At 43.2% G+C, this 20,051-nt stretch overlaps 2 protein-coding genes across 4 annotated transcripts in view; one reads left to right on the top strand and one right to left on the bottom strand.

Annotated features, from left to right (window-relative positions):
• Nucleotides 1-4,043: 4,043 nt before the first annotated feature.
• Nucleotides 4,044-9,190, bottom strand: TIGD6 (tigger transposable element derived 6). 2 transcript variants are annotated; one of them, XM_059417148.1, is made up of 2 exons: nt 9,038-9,190; nt 4,044-6,375 (listed from the first exon to the last, which is right to left on the bottom strand). In XM_059417148.1, exon 2 carries the CDS (start codon nt 6,291-6,293, stop codon nt 4,719-4,721), a length of 1,575 nt encoding a protein of 524 aa, XP_059273131.1. In that variant the 5' UTR covers nt 6,294-6,375; nt 9,038-9,190; the 3' UTR covers nt 4,044-4,718. The 2 variants fall into 2 exon arrangements, with proteins under 2 accessions (XP_059273131.1, XP_059273132.1); XM_059417149.1 differs by having other exon boundaries at nt 4,044-6,399.
• A 57-nt stretch (nt 9,191-9,247) lies between these two features.
• HMGXB3 (HMG-box containing 3) overlaps nt 9,248-20,051 on the top strand; it is a 45,668-nt gene continuing 34,864 nt past the window's right edge. For both annotated transcript variants that reach the window (XM_059417142.1, XM_059417143.1), the window contains exons 1-5: nt 9,248-9,742; nt 12,490-12,628; nt 13,774-13,948; nt 17,125-17,622; nt 18,676-18,774. In XM_059417142.1, coding sequence (XP_059273125.1) covers nt 12,492-12,628; nt 13,774-13,948; nt 17,125-17,622; nt 18,676-18,774 — 909 coding nt within the window. In that variant the 5' untranslated portion in view covers nt 9,248-9,742; nt 12,490-12,491. The remainder of the gene's footprint in view (nt 9,743-12,489; nt 12,629-13,773; nt 13,949-17,124; nt 17,623-18,675; nt 18,775-20,051) is intronic.

Below are 20,051 nucleotides of genomic sequence, written 5' to 3' on the forward strand. Positions count from 1 at the left end.
TGACTCAGCAACTCAATCCAGAAACTTGGAAGATTTTAGAATATTCCTCTTCACATTCATCTACCTGGTAAGACTCTCAAGTTAAACATCTTTCTTGCCCTCAGTGTTCATTTATCTTCAGGACTATGCCACAGTCTACCTAGTTAATCTATTTCTCTACAACTCAGCCTCCACACTAGTTACCGATTATTTCTTAAAAAAAAAAAAAAAAAAAAAAAGACCTTTGTTACTTCTAAGTGGTTCTCCAGTGTTTCCAGAGTAAGTTCAGAATCAATGCTATAGCCAATAAGACCTTAAAAAGTTTGCCCTTGGGTACCTGGGTGACTCAGTTGTTAGGTGTCTGCCTTTGGCTCAGGTCGTGATCTCAGGGTCCTGGGATTGAGCCCCCGCATTGGGCTGCCTGTTCAGCAGGAGGCCTACTTCTCCCTCTCTCACTCCCCCTGCTTGTGTTCCCTCTCTCTCTGTGTGTCTTTCTCTGTTAAATAAATAAGATCTTTAAAAAAAAAAAAAAAAAACCCAAATAAAAAAAAGTTGCTCTTGCTTACATCTTCAGCATCTTGTCCTGTCACACATCCCTTTGCTTGACCAATAAACCTCTGACCTTAGGTGATCCCAAATGGGCCATTTTAAAATGTCCAGGCCTTTATATATGCTGTTCTTTCTTCCAGGAACAGCCTCCCAGCCCCATATGTGTAAACGTCTCTACTCTTTCCAAATACTTCTTACTAAAAGTCCCTTGCTCTTGGCAACATTTCCTATTGAATTCCTCTTCTCTCATGCTGAGTCTCCTTTGGACCTCATCTCAGCATATTCTCTCAAATGGCATTTACCACTCTATCATTTTTCCTTCTCCATCTCATCTGCTAACTGGACTCCCTGAGGTTAGGGCTGTGCATTTCATCCTTAGAGCCTCTGTGGCCAGCAGTGGGTATCAGTTCCAAGCACGGATATGTTTGGTGGATATTTATTTCTCTAAAACTGGTTCATTTACAGAGCATGTCTGTCTTGGGTCAATTACATGGCCTGTGGTTATCAATACGTTGGAAAAAGTCCCTGGTGAAGGGATAGGTGTGTAATGGGGTTGGATTAGGTGGTCCAAGGCACAGTTGTTTCTTAGATAGTTGCCTGAACAAGATTCACATTCTATGTCTTTTCTATCTTTCCTTGTTTTCCTTTTCAGTCTCTACCTTGTCAGAGAATTTAAACATGGCTGCTTCTAAGTGTTCCGGGTTGGCCCAGTTGTGTCTATTGTGTAATCTCTCTCTGCCCTCTGGTGGCCAGAATATGCTACCACATTTCACCTCAAAGAAGTATGGCCTCTGGTAGCATGAACAGTTAATAGGTATGCAATTTTAAAATACATTGATTGAGCCTATTTGTACTTTTGCATTACAATTTATTGGCAAGATTAAATGATAAGGAGTAAAATGGTGCTTGGCAAATAACAGGCAACAATTCTTAGCTTCCTCCCTTTTAAATAAAAGAGCCCATATTAAGAATAGGGCAAAGAAAACTTGATTTTTGTCTTATGATCAGCCTTGGTGGTTCTGGAACACTAAACCCCAAGATCTGTTAGTGAAAGGGAGGTCTAGAAAAGGAGGTCCCTGCTTCTAGATAGTACCTGTAAAGTTTCGAATAGGAATGGGTACTAATGACATAGCATTTATAGAACTTAGTCTGTGTCAGGTATATATTTTTATCTTCATAACAGCTCAGCTGAGGTAAGTCCCTAGTTCCAGAATGCTGGCCTACAGAGAGGATTGGTCAGCTGGGGCAAACTAAATCCTCAAGTGGGGCAAGAGGCACCAGAGAATCAGGGAGAAGCCAGAGAGGGCCTGACAAAGACAGGCAACTCAGAAGGGATAATATCTTTAGTTTTAGAAAACAAAAGTATCAAACAAATAAAACCTTAATGTCCCAACAGAATCAAAGGTTTGTTTAGCCAATGTAAACCAGACTGTAAACGCTCTCTCTTTTGGATATGATTTTCATCTATAGGGATCTAATTCATTATGATACATTAAATGAGTCAAGAACGTGAGACTTTTTTTTTTAAACAAGTTTAAGCACATATTTACCGAATAGTACTATGTGCAAGGCACTTAAACGAAGCCTTTCATACCAAAGTTTTGTGTGTGTAAATCCTACAATGACTTTATGTGGACAAAAATAGGCTTAACTTTATATATTGGAATTCCTCATTATCAAAGAACAGATGATAGATAACCTGGACTGGAATACTAGTTGAGGCAATGATATTTGTGGAAAAATTTGCAAATTCTTTTACAGAGGACAGCCTTACCCTATCTTCAAGTAGAATCAATGGTTCATTCAGCCTTAAAGAAAGGCGGTGTTGACACATTAACGTATGTATCAGTTTATACACAACTGTTTATTGAAGTGCCTATGATGTGCCCAGCACAGTGCTAGCAACCATTAAGGTTACAAAGGTCCTTGCTCCCCTGGAGCTTACAGTCTACTCAAAGAGCCACAGGATACTGATAAAAATGTAAGTGCTTAGGTAAGTGGTAGAGACAAAAAGTGCTAAGGAACTGAGGGAAGGCTAGAGCAGTGCTGAAGTCTTTTTAAAAAGCTGGGAGAAAGAGGACTCCACAGTTAGTTCCTGAAAGGCCTGCCTTGGTGGAGAGCAGGAGAGGCATTCAGGTGAAGGCACGCTAGCACACACGGGTACAGTGTGAGCTATCCAGGGGTTTATCCAGGGGTTTATCCAGGGGCGGCACTGATGGTACTGAGCAAGGAAGCGGAAATGCAGGTTGTAACCAACTCTAGAGGGTGCTAAAACTCAACTGAATAATCCAGTCTTTTATTTATTTATTTATTTTAGGCATTTGGAAGCCACCACAGACACTTGGACGGGGGAAATGGCATGATGTCAAGAGATTTAACATTATGTGCCAAATGCACTTCAGGGGAAGAAAGGTGAACAAAGGAATTCAAAATTATGTTAGTAATCCTGACACAAAATGACAGCAGTAAAGGTGCTGACAGTGCGTGGAACCACAGGACTTAGCCAGAAGACAGTTTTCCTCTCCTATGTGATAAGGACTTAAAATATGTATAGTTCTTTTAGTTCAAATTATACTAGTTTGCTAAAATGAAAAATATACAAAATAAGATTTCAAAGATCCATTTAAACATCTGCTGGGGTTTTTAAAAAATTGTTGTTTTGTTTAACACGGAAGCAGTCTACGATTAATCTGTTTTATATGAGTTTCAGTTAAATGATTATAGAAAGAAAAATAACCGAATTTCTATGGGTTTCTGAAATAACCACAAAATTAATCTGTACTGGGTGGGGGAACTACACTACAACACTGACAGGTACTGTATTTATCTTCTAAAAATGAAACAGACACTCATCTCGCATATTAGAAACAGATACTAGGGTTATAAAGGATATTAAAAATGCCTTCTTTATAGGAGAAAAACTTCAATATAAATCTGATTATAAATTGATTTTGTTCTAAATAACTTAAGATCAACTCTGCTCTAGCAGACGTCTCTGCAGGACAAACATAAAGGAATAAAGGTGAAGTAATTTTAGCAAAGGCAAACAGTGTGCCTTCATGTTAATCACAAAGTCCAGGCTGGATTACTCACAAGTGGAAGAATCCAAATAGGGAATGATCCAAATCCTGTCACACGTGTCCTTTCTCCCACAGACTTCCCTCTCACCTTGTCTGGAAAGTGAGAGGTGCACTGGGCTATATGTCTTTTCCCAGGATTTTCTGATATACAAGGCCCCCACGTTGTATCCTTTCTCCTTTTTAATTCCCCTCGTATTCCCCTGTGCCCCAGCTCCGTCTGACTAATAAGCATTACAAGATGTGTTCCTTCTCTAGGTGGTTCCTGCTAATCTGCACAGACAGATGTACCTCTGCTCACTACTTGGCTAGTTGGTGCAGCATTCAAGAGAAAAGCTAAGAAGATTCTAGAGTTACCAAATCAGCAGAAAGGAGTAAACAGATCTGGAATAAGAAGTGCTAATGCTTTTTTCCCCCTCTTCTTTTCTTTTTTGATAGTGAGTGGGAGTATTCCGATGGCCGGCTGGCTGAAGAGAGAAGTACTAGGATCCAGCTAGACCAGTGGTTCTCAAAGTAAGGATCCTGGACCACATTAGCCATCAGCAGGACCTGAGAACTTGTTAGAAATGCAAATTTTGGGGCCCCACCTAATACCCACTGAATCAGAAAACTGGAGGTGGAGCCCAGCAATCTGGATTTTAGCAAGCCTTTCAAGTGATTCTGAAGTGAGTTAACATTTGGAAACCACTGAGCTAGACTTACTGGTAAGAAGTTGGCTCCCTACCATGTGCTTGATTTTCCTTTGGCCAAATCAGCAATTCCCAAACTTTTCTGCACATTGGAATGACCTGGGCAGTTTCACAAACTACTAATGCCTGTGACCTATAACCACAGATTGTGATTTAATTGGTCTGGAATGACGTGGGCTTTAGAAATTTTTTTTAAAGATGCTCAAGAGATCCTAAGGTGCAGACAACTTTTGAAACCATTTGATTAATCAAAAGATAACACACATATTAGTCAAATTTCATTCAAGGAAGTTTCCTGATTATTTCAGAGGACTGGAATGTTGTCATTATAATATTGCTTAAAATTTAAGTTCAATATCCTATCTAAAAACTTTATTCTTATAAACTACATTTTCTAAGTCAAAAGAAGCAATTAATGCCTATGTTATTTTATTTGGAGGAGATCTGTAATTTTGGAGTCAACAAGAGTTTGTGTCACTTTCCTCATTAAATATTCATCTATTCCATTTAGCTGTCCAAAAACGGTGTCAGGAACACCTACACAAGTGGAAAGGAACTGTCTAAGTTTCTGTACATTTGAGATGGCATCCGTGATGGTGATTTTTGGCTGCAGTGGTAAAGATACCTCCCCATCCTCTTCACTTCCAGCTTCATCTCTATTTTCAGCATCCTCCATGCCCTGGATGACCTCAGTATCTATCAGCTCTTGAGCGATGATGAGATCATCATCTGCAGTGACAAAGTCCTGGAAATGTATTTCGTTGGGGACACGGGTGGCAAGAGCCACAGAGTGCCATAACTTTTCAATGGCTACCTCTGGTTCACTGGCTGCTGCTTCTGTGTCAGAATCTGTCAGTTCCATGGGGATGATGCCTGCCTTCTGCCAGCATCTCACCACTGTGGACTGCTTGACTGACCACCATGCTGCCGCAATCATGTCGATGGCCTGCCTGATGTCCACTTTTCCTTGGTCCTCACTGCTGTGGAGCTTGAGGAGGATCTGTGTCAGGAGGTAGCTTCGGTACCGCACTTTCATGGTGTGAATTATGCCGAGATTCAGGGGCTGCAGGACGGCAGTACAGTTAGAGGGTAGGTACCCCACTTGGATCCTTTCCAAGCGTGGCAGCATGTTGTGAGCGGAGCAGTTGTCGATCAGCAGGAGGATGCGGCGTTCTGCCCGCTTCATCCTGGCATCCACTTGCATCAGCCACTCATTAAACAGATCCTGCGTCATCCATGCCCACTGGTTGGCTCGGTAATCACAAGGGAGGGAATGGACGTTCTTGAGACAGTGTGGGTTGGCTGACCTACCAACAATCAATGGTCTCATTTTTTCAGTCCCTGAAGCATTGCAACAAAAGAGTGCTGTCAACCGCTGCTTTGCTTTCTTGCCCCCTCTACAATGGTCCCCTTTAGCAGCAAGCGTGTGCTGGGGAAGCAGTTGGAAAAACACTCCTGTCTCGTCAGCATTAAAGATATCATCTGGGCTGTAGTCAGCAATCAGTTTTATAATTTCCCCTGCATGCCACTCGTTAACCTTATCTATTCCTAGACCATTCATTAATCTGTCACTATCCTCTCTACAGACTGCTTTCAAAGCAATTCCGTGGCGATCCCTAAATCTGTTCAGCCAACCCACACTTGCTTGAAAATTGTCATAGCCAAGCATGTTGGCCAAGTTTAGTGCTTTTTTCCGAATGACAGACCCAGTCACAAGAATGTTTTTGGCATGGATTTCTTGAAACCAAGCAAAAACAGCTTTATCAATGTCGTCATAGAGAGCATTTCTCATCCTTTTCCGCTGGGGTCCTACAGATGCCTCCCGTACCTTCTCTTCAAATTTGGTGCGATCCTTTAAAAATGTAGACAAGGTAGAAGGGGTGATACCGAATTCTTTTGCCACATCACCTTTCCTCTTTCCTGAGTCTACAGCTTCCACCACCTTCATTTTCTCCTCCAGGGAGAACTGCCGACGCTTCTTGTTCCCCTTGTTTGCCATATTCACAGAATGAGTGCTGGGCCACAATTACCAGGGCTGAGTGTGTTCCTCCTCTAGGCTTGTTTTGCCACAGTGTAGAAAACTGAGGAGAGAGAATGTGGAGTACCTGTCAGGAACCAGAGATAATGGATTCCCTGTAAAAGGTGGGTCAGATTTTTCAAAATCCTACTAGGAAATGATAATATAAGGCCAAAGTCAAGAGAAAATAGGATTCATACTACTGACTTGTTGTAGGGATTACTTATACAGACTCACAGAATGTTTGAAAAAAAAAAAAAAAAGAGAGAGACCTTACAGAGAATCTAGTTCACTTAAAGTTTCTGAGCTTCTGTAAAAATAATGTCTGTTCTGTCTACTGTGGGAATAGATTGAAAAAATAAATAGTAAAAGATGTTGGCAAATAGTAGTGCACTGTATAAATTAAAGGGATTATTATCTGGCTCATTTTATAATAGAAACTGAGGCTCAGAGAAGGGACCTACCCAAGCTCATAGACTTCGGATTTCTTGACTCAGAATTAGTGCCATTTCTGTAACTCCATAGTCCTGCTGGATATTCCATCAAAATGAGGTCTTTAAAGCTCTATCACTATTTGCCTTGGAAGGATTTTCACTGTGGGAATATGTTTTATTCATTTGGTGTTCATAGGTGTTAAGTGGTAAGGATACAGTGATGAACAACACAGTCAAGGTCCCTGCCCTTAGGAAATATACAATACAGTGGAGGAAGATGAGCCAAAAGAGAACAGATAGGTAAGATAATTACAGAGCGTGCTAGGGCTATGAAGGAAATAACCATGATCAGGCAGAAGCAGTTTTGGTAACTGTCTGCGAAGACATTTTATCATGAGAGTCCTCACAGGACAAGAGAGCTGCTGTGACCTTAGGCTGTGACTGCCCCTTTGCAAGGGCTGACTCCTACCACCACCTCCACACATTTATCTATCCATTCTTGGCATCCTCTATGTGCTAAGCACTATGCTCAATACCAGCCATCCAGAGACGGATGGAGCACAGTGCCCACCATTCAGAAGCCTATCAGGGGAAAAAAAAAAAAAAAAAAAAAAAAAAAAAAAAAGAAGCCTATCACGGAAGCGGGGAAGACAAACACTAAAGCGCATTAAAACTATAAAAGAGGTTACAGAGTACTGTGAACTAGAATAGAGCTGTGGAGATGATCAACTGGGTGGGACATGAAAGGGCAGAGCACTTCAAAGAGGAAACAATATTGATGTTGGGCCTTCAAGTACAAACAACTAGAAGTTCATGAGATAGAAGGAAATATGTGCAAAGGCAATCAAGTACTATAGAAAACAAGACAGTATGGCCAGGAAAAAAAGTCTTTAGAGAAGAGAACAAGAGCCAAATCATAAAATTTTAGCTTGATCCTGGGACAGTAAGAGGCCACAGAGGTGTGTTTATTTGAATCACGTGACCAGGTTTGCACTTCAGAAGGAGTCCTTTGGTTGCAAAGTGGAGAACCTAAAGGGTAAAATCCATTTTCCTAAGAGGTGGCCCTAAATCTGAAGATAAAAGGAAGCTAGCCTTGTAGGCCACAGACAGCTGGGATATATTAATTTGAATGCAAAGAGAAGCTACTGAAGGATTTTAATCGAGGAGAAAGATGACTGCTATGTAAAGAATGGAATTGAAGGGTGTCAGGGAAATAGCAGGCGACTAGTTAGGAGGCTGCTGCAGGAGTCCAGATGTGAGATAATGGTGGCTTGGATTAGAGTTACAGCGGATTGTGGTAAGAAGTAGCCAGTTTGGGCTCTATTTTTGCAGATCTTGCTGATGGACTAGGTATCAGGTGCAGGAGGGTTTAAGGATAAATCCTTGATTTCTGGCTGGAGCAGTGAGCAACCCAAGGTATGGTTGTGCCATTTAGTGAGATGAGAACCAACTGAGGAGATGGAAACCATTACTGAAGATCGACTTCATAAACTTAATTTGTTCCTTTACGTGCTTAATTCAGCTTACACATGGCAGGACTTGGATGCAAATCCAAGGAGACTCAGCACGAAGCCAGTGTTCTGAACACTACAGAGTACTATACACCCTGTTCGGGGAACTACCAGTATCGAAGGAGAATGAAGTAAGAGACAAACCAAAGTCTTTTAGGTCAAGCTAAGCTTGTATTTTATTCTAAGCGAATGAAAAGACACTAGAAGGTTTTAAGCAGGGGGCGACTGGATCAGTTACAGTGCAAAAAGATCAATCCGCCTGTTGTGTGGAGAAATGACTGCAGAGCGACAAGAGGGGAGGTGGGAAGAAACGCCATCAGTCCAGGAGGAGATACTGGTGACTACGAGGTTGGTGACAGTGGCACATCGAGAAAAGTACGCAGATTGGAAAAATACATTTGCAAGATAGTGAGGGTCGTTCAAGGACTTGTACCAATGTGGAACGATCTGTGACACTGGCGGGAAAAGGGCATACTATTCTTGTCCGACTCCAGAGCCTCTCCACTTGGGTCATTCGGCTCAGGTTGAATCACTCCAGAACTCACTAGCCTAACTGTGTGTAGGACGGCGGGAAGGACGGATTGGGTGAGGACGACGGCTTGATGCGGCACCAAGAAGAACCCTGCGCTGAACGAGCGGGGACAGACTGGACAGGGCTGGAGTCTGGCCTTGAACACTGTGCTGAGAGGGTGGTGCTGGGGCTCCCCAGGGCCCGACGTGGCTTTGAGAGGTGAGGCGGGGCCTCGACCTCTTTCGCTCGGCACAGCCCCGCCCCAGTTACCTGAGCGCCCTACGGCAATGCCCCGGGGCTAAGCGGCCCCGGCGTCCCAAAGCGGGCGGCCGCAGCTTCCTCCTCCTCCCGGAACCTCTAGCCGGAAACAGTCCGTCCGCCTTATCAGCCCCCTCTAAGCATCTAAGCAGTTCCTATGGGCCCGCCCCTCGACCAGGGCTGGACTGTTGCGCATGCGCAAAAGGACGCACGCAGTCACGCGCAGCCGGCCGCTTCCGGTGCGCCGCGAGGGCCGCCGGGAAGGGTCTCCCTGGCGATCTGAGGTGTGCTGCTGCTGCCGCTGCCGCCGCCGAGCCGGTGCTGCGGCGACGCTCGTGTCCCTGCTGTCTTCCTCGGGCTCCCCGGGGCTTGACCCCCGGGGCCCTCGGCAGGCGTCGGTGAAGACCCTGCGGAGCGAGCCTGTGCTCCCATACCCGCTCTCCACGACCCTATATCGCGACTCCGAGAAGGGGGAGCGAGAGGAGCTGTCGCGACTCCGCGCCGTGTGTCGCCGGGCGGGGCCGCGGGGCCGGGGCTCCTCCAGCCCCCGGGATGCGCGCGCGAGCCCTCGCCTCCACTTCCTTGTTGCCGCTGTCACGACTGGAGCCGCCTCTCGCCGACAGCGGGGAGCGCGACTGCGCCGGCCAGCCCCCTCGTCGAGCCCCAGGGCCGGGCGCCTCCGGGAATGTGAGCCGCGCGCCTTGCACGCTCCTCCGGGTAAGTCCCGCCCTCGAGCGCCTCGCTGCACTGTGCCGCGGAAATGCTGGGCGACCTCGAGCCGGATGCTGCGGCTCTCTGAGCCCGGTTGTCCTTTCCAAAGAGTAGGACCAGTAAGCCTTATTAGTCTTCTGCTGCCGCATTCGGTACGTTTGGGACATCTGAAACCGAGAGGGAAAGGAACTAGCCCGAAGACAATCCGTGACCCCTAGCCAAACTGTCAAAGGCCATCACCCGAGGTTTTGAGGTGCATCTGATGGAACAGTGAAAGTGTCTCCAATTTCAACTACTCCCTTAGTCCTGTTTTACAGAAGAGAAAACTGAGGCTTAGAATAAGTAGGCTGCTCAAGGTCATAGAGCTCTGTGCGGGTGCTATAAAAATGTGTAACTTAGTCGTGATTTTTTTGCTTTCCACAGACCTTGGTTTTTACCTTTATATTATTCTGCGTTTTGTGGGGGGGGGGGGGGGTATTGCTGAACTGAGGCCTAGGGTCTGAAAATAATCTTAGACTCAGGCTTAAAATGGGGGTAGTCAAACAAGCAAAAAACAAGGTAGTCTCTTCCTGCCCCCCACCCCACGGTGGTTGTAATGGGTCTTCTTCCTAAATTGTTTTGCTCTGGGTGCTAAAATTCTACATGTCATTTTTTACAGATGCTCTCCTGCAGTTACTGCTTATCTGCAACACTCTCAAGGGCTAAGAAGTCAATTATTAAGGGCAAAAAAAAAAAAAGCATAATAGCCACATAGTCTTGATTTGAATTCTAGCTACCCTTACCCTGTGAAGGCACTGGCCTATTAATTACCTAACCAAGTTGTGGATTATGTTCTCTTCTTGGGTTGCACTGAGACAGCATGCAGGGTTTATTTGTTTTAATGGGAAGAGAAATCATTAGAGATGACAACAAGAAAGAACCTTAGGAATAGTATGTTTTTAACTGGAGACCATCTTTGAAATTATAGGGGACATGTCGCTTGTCTGCATTTTCTAGGGGAGGGTTTTTAGCTTTTACAATATTCTCAAAAGGTATTCTTGCCTCCCCCAGACTTAGGAGCTACTGATTCCAGCCTTTTCCTCTCACGGGAGGAACAGTTGAAATTCAGGGTGTAGTATAGACTTGTCTGAGATCACATGGTTAGAGTTGAGCCTTGGAGGCAGGCCTCCTTGCTTAACAATGCTCTTTTTTTCATTATACCTTAACCAGATACCTCATAATTTGTAGAGTGAGGTTTAAATGAGATGTGAGTGGGTTTATAATACACAGATCTGCCTTGTATTTACTGCTACTCCGTCTTCCCAGAATTCTAAGTTCTTTTCCGACAGATTTTCAAGAGCAAACACAGTATATCATTTCTGTCTAATAAAATTGAAGTGGTTTCTGGAACCTTTCCTCCTCCAAGAATTGAGTCTTTTGGGTAAAACTCCCAACTGAGAACGTGGCCACAAATAGGCTAACTCTTATTGAACTAGTCATTCAGGTTTTTTAATGCCTTCCTTTTCTAGGAAGAGCTGTTCATTTTCTGTTTCTTAGGCCAGGGAGCTAATGTTTGTCAGATTACTGTTTAGACCTAAGCTGTCTAGTACCATAGCCGCTAACCATATGTGGCTAATTGAAATTAATTACAATTAAACAAAACAAAATTCGGTTCCTATGTCACAGTAGCCATATTTCAGGTGCTTAATAGCCATATTGGAGAGTGCAGATACAGAACATTTCCATCATTGCAGAAAGGTCATTGAACAGTGCTAGTGGAAATGGGGAGAGTGTCATATTAAAAAAAAAAAGTTGGCTTTTTGAATGAAAAAAATCTTTCAAGTACCTGTTTGGGTGTGGTGGCCTTAGGCAGATCATGAAGCACTTCAGTCATAGATCTTTCATCTTTAGTCATGAGCCCTGTCCTTTGTGTAACACCTGGGCATTCTCAAAGAGTTATATCTGTGGTATCCTTTGAGCCTTATGCTATAAATCTGTAGTAAGGTGGGTGAGACACCGATTTTTTTTTTTTTTAAAGATTTTTATTTATTTGACAAAGATCACAGGTAGGCAGAGAGGCAGGCAGAAAGAGAGGAGGGAAGCAGGCTCCCTGCTGAGCAGAGAGCCCGATGCCAGACTCAATCCCAGGACCCTGAGATCATGACATAAGCCAAAGGACGCCTGTCTTTTTATATGTGAAAAAATTTGAACCTGAAGCAGCTAAAGGATCTGCTCAAAGTCACAAACTGGCAGGTTGTAAAGAATTTCTTACATATAGTATTTACTGCCTGTCTGAATGAATACCTGGATGAGTCAATGAAGCAGTTTGCTTAAGGTGATGAAACATGAGAGAAGGTCTGGAACCTCTGACCACTGGCCAGATTTAGTCTTTTCACCTTTTACCATATGAAATTGTTATAATGTGGGGCTAATCTTTGAGTTGATGAATAACTATATCCCAGGAGTGAATATAAGCAAATGACCTGTCAAAGCTAGTGGTCCTAAATTTGCTGGGTCAGAGGAATCACCTGGGGTACTTGTTAAGCATACAGATTTCCATACCCTCTGGAGATTCTGATTCAGAAGAGCTGATGTGGAACCCTGGGATCTGTATATTTATCAAATACGCCTAGTGCTTCTTAGGATCTGCTGAGTTTGGGAAATGACTGAACCTTGAGGCCCTGGCAGAGATAGGGGATCGTTGGATCAAGTGGCTACTGTCCTCTTTAGGAAAATAGATTCTTGAAACCTGTTTGTGTTTGACTTTCCTCTAGCCATGGATGCATCATATGATGGTACTGAGGTAACTGTCGTGATGGAGGAAATTGAGGAAGCCTACTGTTATACCTCCCCTGGGCCACCCAAGAAGAAGAAAAAGTATAAAATACATGGAGAAAAGGCCAAGAAACCCAGGTTAGCCAACACCTTTTGGTAGCTAGCATTTATAAACACAAGCTGCTTGGAGAGCTGTGTTGAGGAAGACTTTAGGCTCCGGCTGCATCCAGACTCATTGAGAGTGCCATATTCGTTGTTGAAGTCTTTGGATGGGCAATGTGTTGTGGGGTGAGGGAGCTGGGGAATAGGAAGTTGTGGATTGATACCCGCAGTTGCTATTCCTGACCGGATCTTGATCATGTTTTCATGCTGTCACAGGAAATTGTACCATACAAATGATGGAAGCTATGTACAAATAAAATAATGTTATTTATTATTAACATTATCGATTTTTAAGCATTTAGAATAGAAAATTCATTAAAATATAGAATTGTAATAGATCAGTGATAACTATAAAGATTATCCATGCTATAGCTCTAATCTCGCTCTTAACTGAATCCTCTAAAACTTCTTGCTGAGGTTACCACTTTTGGGTTACTTTGGTAGTTAATTTACTTTCTTTCTCAGCCCTTTGGTAGTTAATTTACTTCCTTTCTCAGTGCTGTTGGCCAGTGAGATGACCAGGGGCTCTGTGGAGAAGTAAAGCATGTGGGTGATAACCAGACTGTGATTAGGCCCAGAAGTAACCTTTCCCAAGAGTGGGATGGCAGTGTACTTGTTTATCTTTGCTCATACTTGCCTATAGAGCCGATCATTCCTGCAGAAAAACTGGTCCAAGGAAAAGTAAGTCAGATAGGCTTTTGCTTCCAGGTTTCTGGAGGGAGAAACTTGTACACCGATGGGGCTGTTATTTATGTATTCATTTATTTCTTTTTAAAAATTTTTTTAAAAGATTTTATTTGAGAGAGAGAGGATGTGTATGTGTGTGAGAGAGAGAGAGATCACAAGCTGAGGGGAGGGATGGAGGGAGAAGCAGACTCCTGCTGAGCAGGGAGTAGGTTGTGGGACTTATCTGGCATTGACGCTTAACTGCTTAACCAGATGCTTAACTGCTTAACTGAGCCACCCAGGTGCCCTGAGCTATTATTTAAATGTTTGTTTGCTTCAGTTCCTACTTAGATAAATGCTTTGAAATGAAAAGCTAGGTTTTTGCCACTTCACTGGCAAACCCTGACACTTCACTGGTTGAATGAGGGAAGACCTTAAGTTATTCCTTCCTTTAGGTCGGCTTACCTTCTATACTATTACGACATCTACTTGAAAGTGCAGCAGGAACTCCCCCACCTCCCTCAGTCTGAGATCAATAAGAAGATTAGTGAAAGTTGGAGGCTCCTCAGCGTGGCCGAGAGGAGTTACTACCTGGAGAAAGCCAAACTAGAGAAAGAAGGTTTGGATCCTGTAAGTAATTTTTTCCCCAGCTAATTTCCCCATTCATTCAGTGGTGAAGGCCCTGGGAAGAGCCCATTCCACTCTCTTTTTTTTCTTCTTTTCTCTTCTTGGAAAAACTTCGAGTTGAGTCCATTTTATCTTCCTTAATTTAGTAGTTTATAAGGCATTTTTCCTGTACCCCATGAGTTTTCACCTTACTAATTGAAAGTAATGAATATGTGTTATATTGATTGCTGTCAGTTATAACATAATCAGCAGTTAGGCTGGTGAGTGTGGAAGTAGATACAGCTGCTTTGTATAATGTCACATTCTTCTATTAACACTGGTGGTTGTGCACAATGCCAGAAGCAGAAGATGATGGAGGAGACAGGCCTGAATTAAAGAATCCGTAAGGATGTGTTCTAGATTGTGTCTGTCAGCCATTTTGTATTTCTGGTTCACAATAACTGACAACTGTTAATACTGCTGGTTTTTTATTAAACTGAAATTGCTTCAGGAAAAATAACTTTGTTGTTGCAAGGTTAACAGCTTGACTCCTTTTTTCAATTGAAACATTGTCTCTGATTTCTTCTTTGATAATGTAGAGCCAAGGTTTTTCAGGAATGCAACAGCTATGTTAGAGCAGAGGAGGTTGTGTTTTCTTAGTGGAGGCCGTCTACCACTGCCATTTAGATTATTTTGCTCTTAGTGGCTTGGCATTTCTCTTTGTGGAAGAGTTTTGTGTTATCTAAGGTCTTGGAGATATCCGTCTGTACCCCCTCCTTTTAAAATTTTTTTAAAGGATATTTATTTGTCAGAGAACACAAGCAAAGGGAGCAGCAGGCAGAGGGAGAAGCAGGCACCTTGCTGAGCAAGGAGCCCAATACAGGACTGCATCCCAGGTCTAGGATCATGACCCTAGCTAAAGGCAGATGCTTAACTGATAGCCACCCAGGCATCCCTGTACCCCCTCCTTTAGATGATTTGTTTGTAAACTGAATCTGGGAGACAGTTCCTTTGGGAAAGGGGAAGTGGAGTCTGGGAAAAGTATACATTCCCTTGGTTTCCCCATCAATAAAGTTAGCAACCTTTTTACCCCGATACAGGAAAATTTGCCTATTCCCAGAGTGATAATGGTTTTTAAAGCTACACACTAATGTAGGCCCTTTTTAAATCTTTTAAAACATTTTTTTAAAGATTTTATTTATTTATTTGACAGAGAGAGAGAGAGATCACAAGTAGGCAGAGAGGCAGGAAGAAGGGGGGGAGCAGGTTCCCTGCTGAGCAGAGAGCCCGATGCAGGACTTGATCCCAGGACCCTGAGATCATGACTTGAGCTGAAAGCAGAGGCTTAACCTACTGAGACACCCAGGCTCCTCAAAACAGTTTTTAAATAAATTATCTACAATGATTTTTTCTTATCCATGTGGGGACTTTATATCTGCCATCCTCTCTAGAACTACTATCAAGAACATGAATTGATTAGCTCTGATATTAACTAGCTGTGACCCTGGAAGAATCGCTTAACCTTTGAGTCTTGGTTTCCTCATTTGTAAAGTGGGAAATAATACTATCTACTCACAGTGTTTAAAATAGATAATATAAGCTCTTAGCTGAGTCCTTGACACATGCTGCCTTGGTCAGTGAATACCACTCTTCAGTAGGTTAAGTGTCCAGGGGCCACATGATAAGAAAAGGTGGTATTTAAGAGCATGAGTTATCCGAATGTGCCAAGACTTAGTAAGGCTTTGGGTGCTTTGTTTGACCTCTCTGAGATTGCCTGGTACGAAGGTGAGACCCTCCTGCCTTCATACTTCGGGATCCTGTCAGAGACCTTGTGGCAGCCTGGCTTCTCGGCAGCCCTTCCAGTCTCTTGCCATGTGGCAAGGCCCATAGTTCCAGTGTCATTCAGGTTGGCCTGGTGTCTAGGTGCCTGGATTGTTGATTAAGTCCAGATCATTCTGTGCATTTACTACCACTCAATCTTGCTCTAACCTGTCTACTTCAAAGGGTGACTTGAGAATGTTATTTCTCCATTATCTCTCCAGTAAAGGCTCCATAAAGGATTTGGCCTGTTCGCTTTTATGTTTCATCTGAGTGCTGCTTTCAACTTTCATCTGAGTGCTTCCTTTGTACCTTAAGTAGTCTCATCGACTTCTTGCTTTTGATGTATTTAAGGATCTTTTTGTAATGGACTTAGTGTTCCTTTTAAAAGATGCATCTGAAATTATTTCCTTTTAATTTCAACTCTCACTTTAACTGTTGACTTTGAACTTTTCTGTTTTTCTTATTAGTAACTTGCAGTTTATTTTGAAAAAATAAAGCAAAAGTACCCTTTTTTTGGCCATGAGCCGTTTTGCTTTTAGTACCTGGTTTCCTTGCTCTTTAGAAGACCTGGTTTGGAGTCTTTACTATTTAATAATTTTGTGTTTGGGGGAAGTTTACCTCCCCAAGCTTCAATAGGAACAATAATAGTACTCAACTTAATAGTGTTGTTAATGATAAGGTCAGGAAGGTATTTTCTGAATGTTAATTTACTAGTTAGTGTTAATATTTATATCCCCCCTCTGCTGCCCCCAGTATATACAGGTTCTGTCAGATAACGCCATGCATACATACATTCTTTCTTGTGAAGTGATCGGTTCATCCTTTGTTTTATAAGTCTGGGAGAGAAACCAGTATTATCAGAATTCTTGCTTGCTGCCTTGAGTTCCAGTTTGGCCTGTTGACTTGTATTTTATGCCTTTTGGGGTTTTATTGAACATTATACTTTCTGGTTTTTAAGTCTTTGGCTACTTTGGAATCCTAATGTTTCAGAGCTGGAAAGGAACTTGTAAATAGCTAAATTCAAATAGAGCAGCAAGACCCAAAAATTGAAAGTATTTGCTCAAGACTGCAGATCTGAGATTCCAGCTCACCGTTTCAAATGCCAAGATCAGTGTCCTTTCCAGAGTCTGATCCCTATTACCTGTCTCTTGTGTGACTGAGCAAGTAAGCTACTTGGGCTAAAGTGTGATTCAGAGGAGGACGACATTACTGTTGACAGAGGCTGACCCTCTTGAAATCTTAGGTCAAGGGAGGAGTTTTTGTGGTCCCTTTTGCAGAAAACAATCCAAAAAATGAAAAAAAATTATAGATGTATGTGTATGTGGTCTCACACCATTTCTCTCTGCTTGCTTCCCCCTCCCTGGCTTCCTGGTCCTCAGAACTCCAAGCTTTCTGCACTGACTGCTGTGGTTCCGGACATCCCAGGTTTCCGCAAGATCCTCCCCCGCTCAGATTACATCATCATCCCCAAGAGCAGCCTACAGGAAGACCGCAGTTGCCCTCAGCTAGAGCTTTGTGTGGCCCAGAACCAGGTGTCCCCTAAAGGACCATCACTTGTGTCCAGCAGTGCCCCGGAGGCAGTGCCTAGCCATGCAGGCATGGCAGAGCAGTGCCTGGCTGTGGAGTCCCTAGCTGAGGAGGTGGGAGCCCTTTCCCAGCCGGGTGCCGTGCAAGAGATCGCCACCTCAGAGATCCTTAGCCAGGATGTGCTCCTGGAGGAGGCTTCCCTGGAGGTAGGGGAGAGCCACCAACCGTACCAGACAAGCCTGGTAATTGAAGAGACTTTAGTGAACGGCTCACCAGACCTCCCTACTGGAAGCCTGGCCGTGCCCCACGCCCAGGTTGGGGAGAGCATGTCAGTGGTAACTGTTATGAGGGTAAGTGACTTTGGTACTTACGTCTCTTTTACTTCATCTGGAATTCCTACAAAGGTAGCTAGCACCATGCAGTGGTAATTAAGAGTGCTGGTGTGGACTTCTAGTGGGACTCCAGTTCTCTTGAACCTTTTTTCCTTGGGCTTGCTTTAAAGTTCTCTTCAGTTTCTTAGGCCCTCTTACCAACTCCTTTTGCCCAGCACAGCCAGGACTTTCTTCACCTAAGAGAGTACATGAGGTGCATTAACAGCATTTCAGTGATACGGGTTATCCATGAATCAAAGCTAGAGCCTCTCAAGCTGTTAGGATTTTATGTTCCCTGAAGATTGTCTCAGCAAACACAGTGGCACCTTGAACTGTTCAGGAGAATTTTCAGATGGTCTTCCTGGATGCACAGTGGGTAGGAAAAAGGAAGCTCTCTTCAAGGCCAGGTTGATAGTCTTTCCAGTGGCACAAGTTCAGCCATGCCCAGTTGGGAAGAGCAGTCTCAGTGATCCCACAGCCTGGTCCCCCTGGAAGCTCTGGAGCTACCACCATGCCCTCTGTTACCCTGGGTAATGTGGCACCCTCAGAGTAGGACTTCTGCTCAGGCCAAGAGGAATGTAGGATGGCCTGGATGTGAGAGCAGGTAGCTCCTTGGAAAGGAATCTGTGGTAGGCCTAAGTCCATTTTATTGTTTGTTGCCTCAGGACTGTTTATGATAATGAAGCATGCCACCTGCTTGCTTAAGGCAGATCAATAGGGTGTCAGCATTTGACAGGGTCAGAATAGTTGGGTTCTTTCACTAACCACTTAAGTGATCTTCGGAGTCCTAAGTCTCTTAGGACCTCAGTTTTCTTATTTGTAAAATGAGGATAGCACATTCTTCGTGGTAAAAGTTTTCTGTATCTTTTTTTCTTAATTAAAGTTTTGAGATAATTGTAGACTTATTTTTTTGGATAAGCACACTGTGTCTGGTTATTGGACTTGATCCGTCTTTCAGTGTTTGTTGTGGGTGGCCCTGGGTATTCTTCATTCCATCTCAGTAAAACTGTCCTTCTCTCCGTGTGCCCACAGGATTCCAGCGAGAGTAGCTCTTCTGCGCCAGCCACACAGTTCATCATGTTGCCTCTTCCTGCCTACTCAGTCGTGGAGAACCCCACTTCCATCAAACTGGTCAGTGTGTGGGGAGTTGATGGAGATAGGGCTCCAAAAGAATTCTTTTCCAGGTAGTTTTCAAAGTCTCATAACGTTTAGACAGTAGGACTGGCAAAGGCCTCAAATTACTTGCTCTAGGTACACTTTACTGGGGATGGGGTGGCGGGAGGTTCAGTGAAGGGAGCTCTGCAGGCTCCTTAAACTCCTCGAGGTACATATAAACTTTTCTCTTTAAGAGTATTTACCTTCGGTGCCTCTTGCAAAATCTTCAGAAGCATACATGATATAGAAAAATTGAGGGCCATTAGTCTGATTCAATCTTACTACCATACAGATTACAAAAGAAGCCTAGAGAAGAGAAAGGACTTGTTCTCTTTATCACTCAAAGCCACTGGGCTGTAAAACAAGCCAGAACCAGGACCCTGGTCTTTTGATTCTCAGTTAATGTTTTTTTTTTTCATCACATACTGTAGCATCGGGGCTGAGATTTATTATCCCTAAATACTTCATGTTTTTTTTCCATGATCCAAGCCGATGGCAGAGGCCCATCCCACTGAGCCACCCAGGTGCCCCCAAAACTTTTTTCAATACCTGATTTTTCAGTAGTAATATATAACAGTTAATTTTTTTGCATATTAAACTTCCGTTCTGCAACTTTGTTAAAGTTGGCCTTTTTGTAGTTTCTGTTGCATTTTCTACATAGTTGATCATGTTGTCTTTGAATAAAGATAGTTTTATTTCTTTTCTGATTTGGATTCCTTATTTTTTACTACACTATGTGGGACCTCCAATACCATATTGATTAGAAATGGTGAGAGCAGATATCTTTCTTGTTCCTCATCTTAGGAGGAAAGCATTCAGTCTTTTACCATTAGGTATAATATTAGCTATAGGTTTTTTGTAGATGCCCTCTTCAAGTTTAGGAAGTTCTCTCATATTCCTAGTTTGTTGGGAGCTTTTATCAGGAACGGATGTTGGATTTTGTCAGATGCTTTTTCCTCGGTCTCTTGAGATGGTTGTAGGAATTTTCTTTTTAAGTTGTTAATGTGGTTAATTTCATTGTTTTTCAAATGTTAAACCAACCCTGCATTCTTTGAATAAATTCCACTTGGCAATCATGTATTATCCTTCTAGTATATTGTTGGATTTGATTTGCTGAAACTTTGCTCAGGAATTTTGTGTCTATGTTCAGGATGTTGGTCTTTAATTTTCTTGTATAGTGTTTGTCTGGTTTTAGTATCAGGGTAATGTTTACCAAAGAGAGTTAAGACATACTTTTTCCTCTTCATTTTTCA

This window comes from Mustela nigripes, chromosome 12, assembly GCF_022355385.1.
Source record: "Mustela nigripes isolate SB6536 chromosome 12, MUSNIG.SB6536, whole genome shotgun sequence".
NCBI classification, from domain to species: Eukaryota; Metazoa; Chordata; class Mammalia; order Carnivora; family Mustelidae; genus Mustela; species Mustela nigripes.

Coding starts and splice junctions, on each gene's coding strand:
- TIGD6 (XM_059417148.1), bottom strand. CDS start 6,293: ATGGCAAACAAGGGGAACAAGAAGCGTCGGCAGTTCTCCCTGGAGGAG.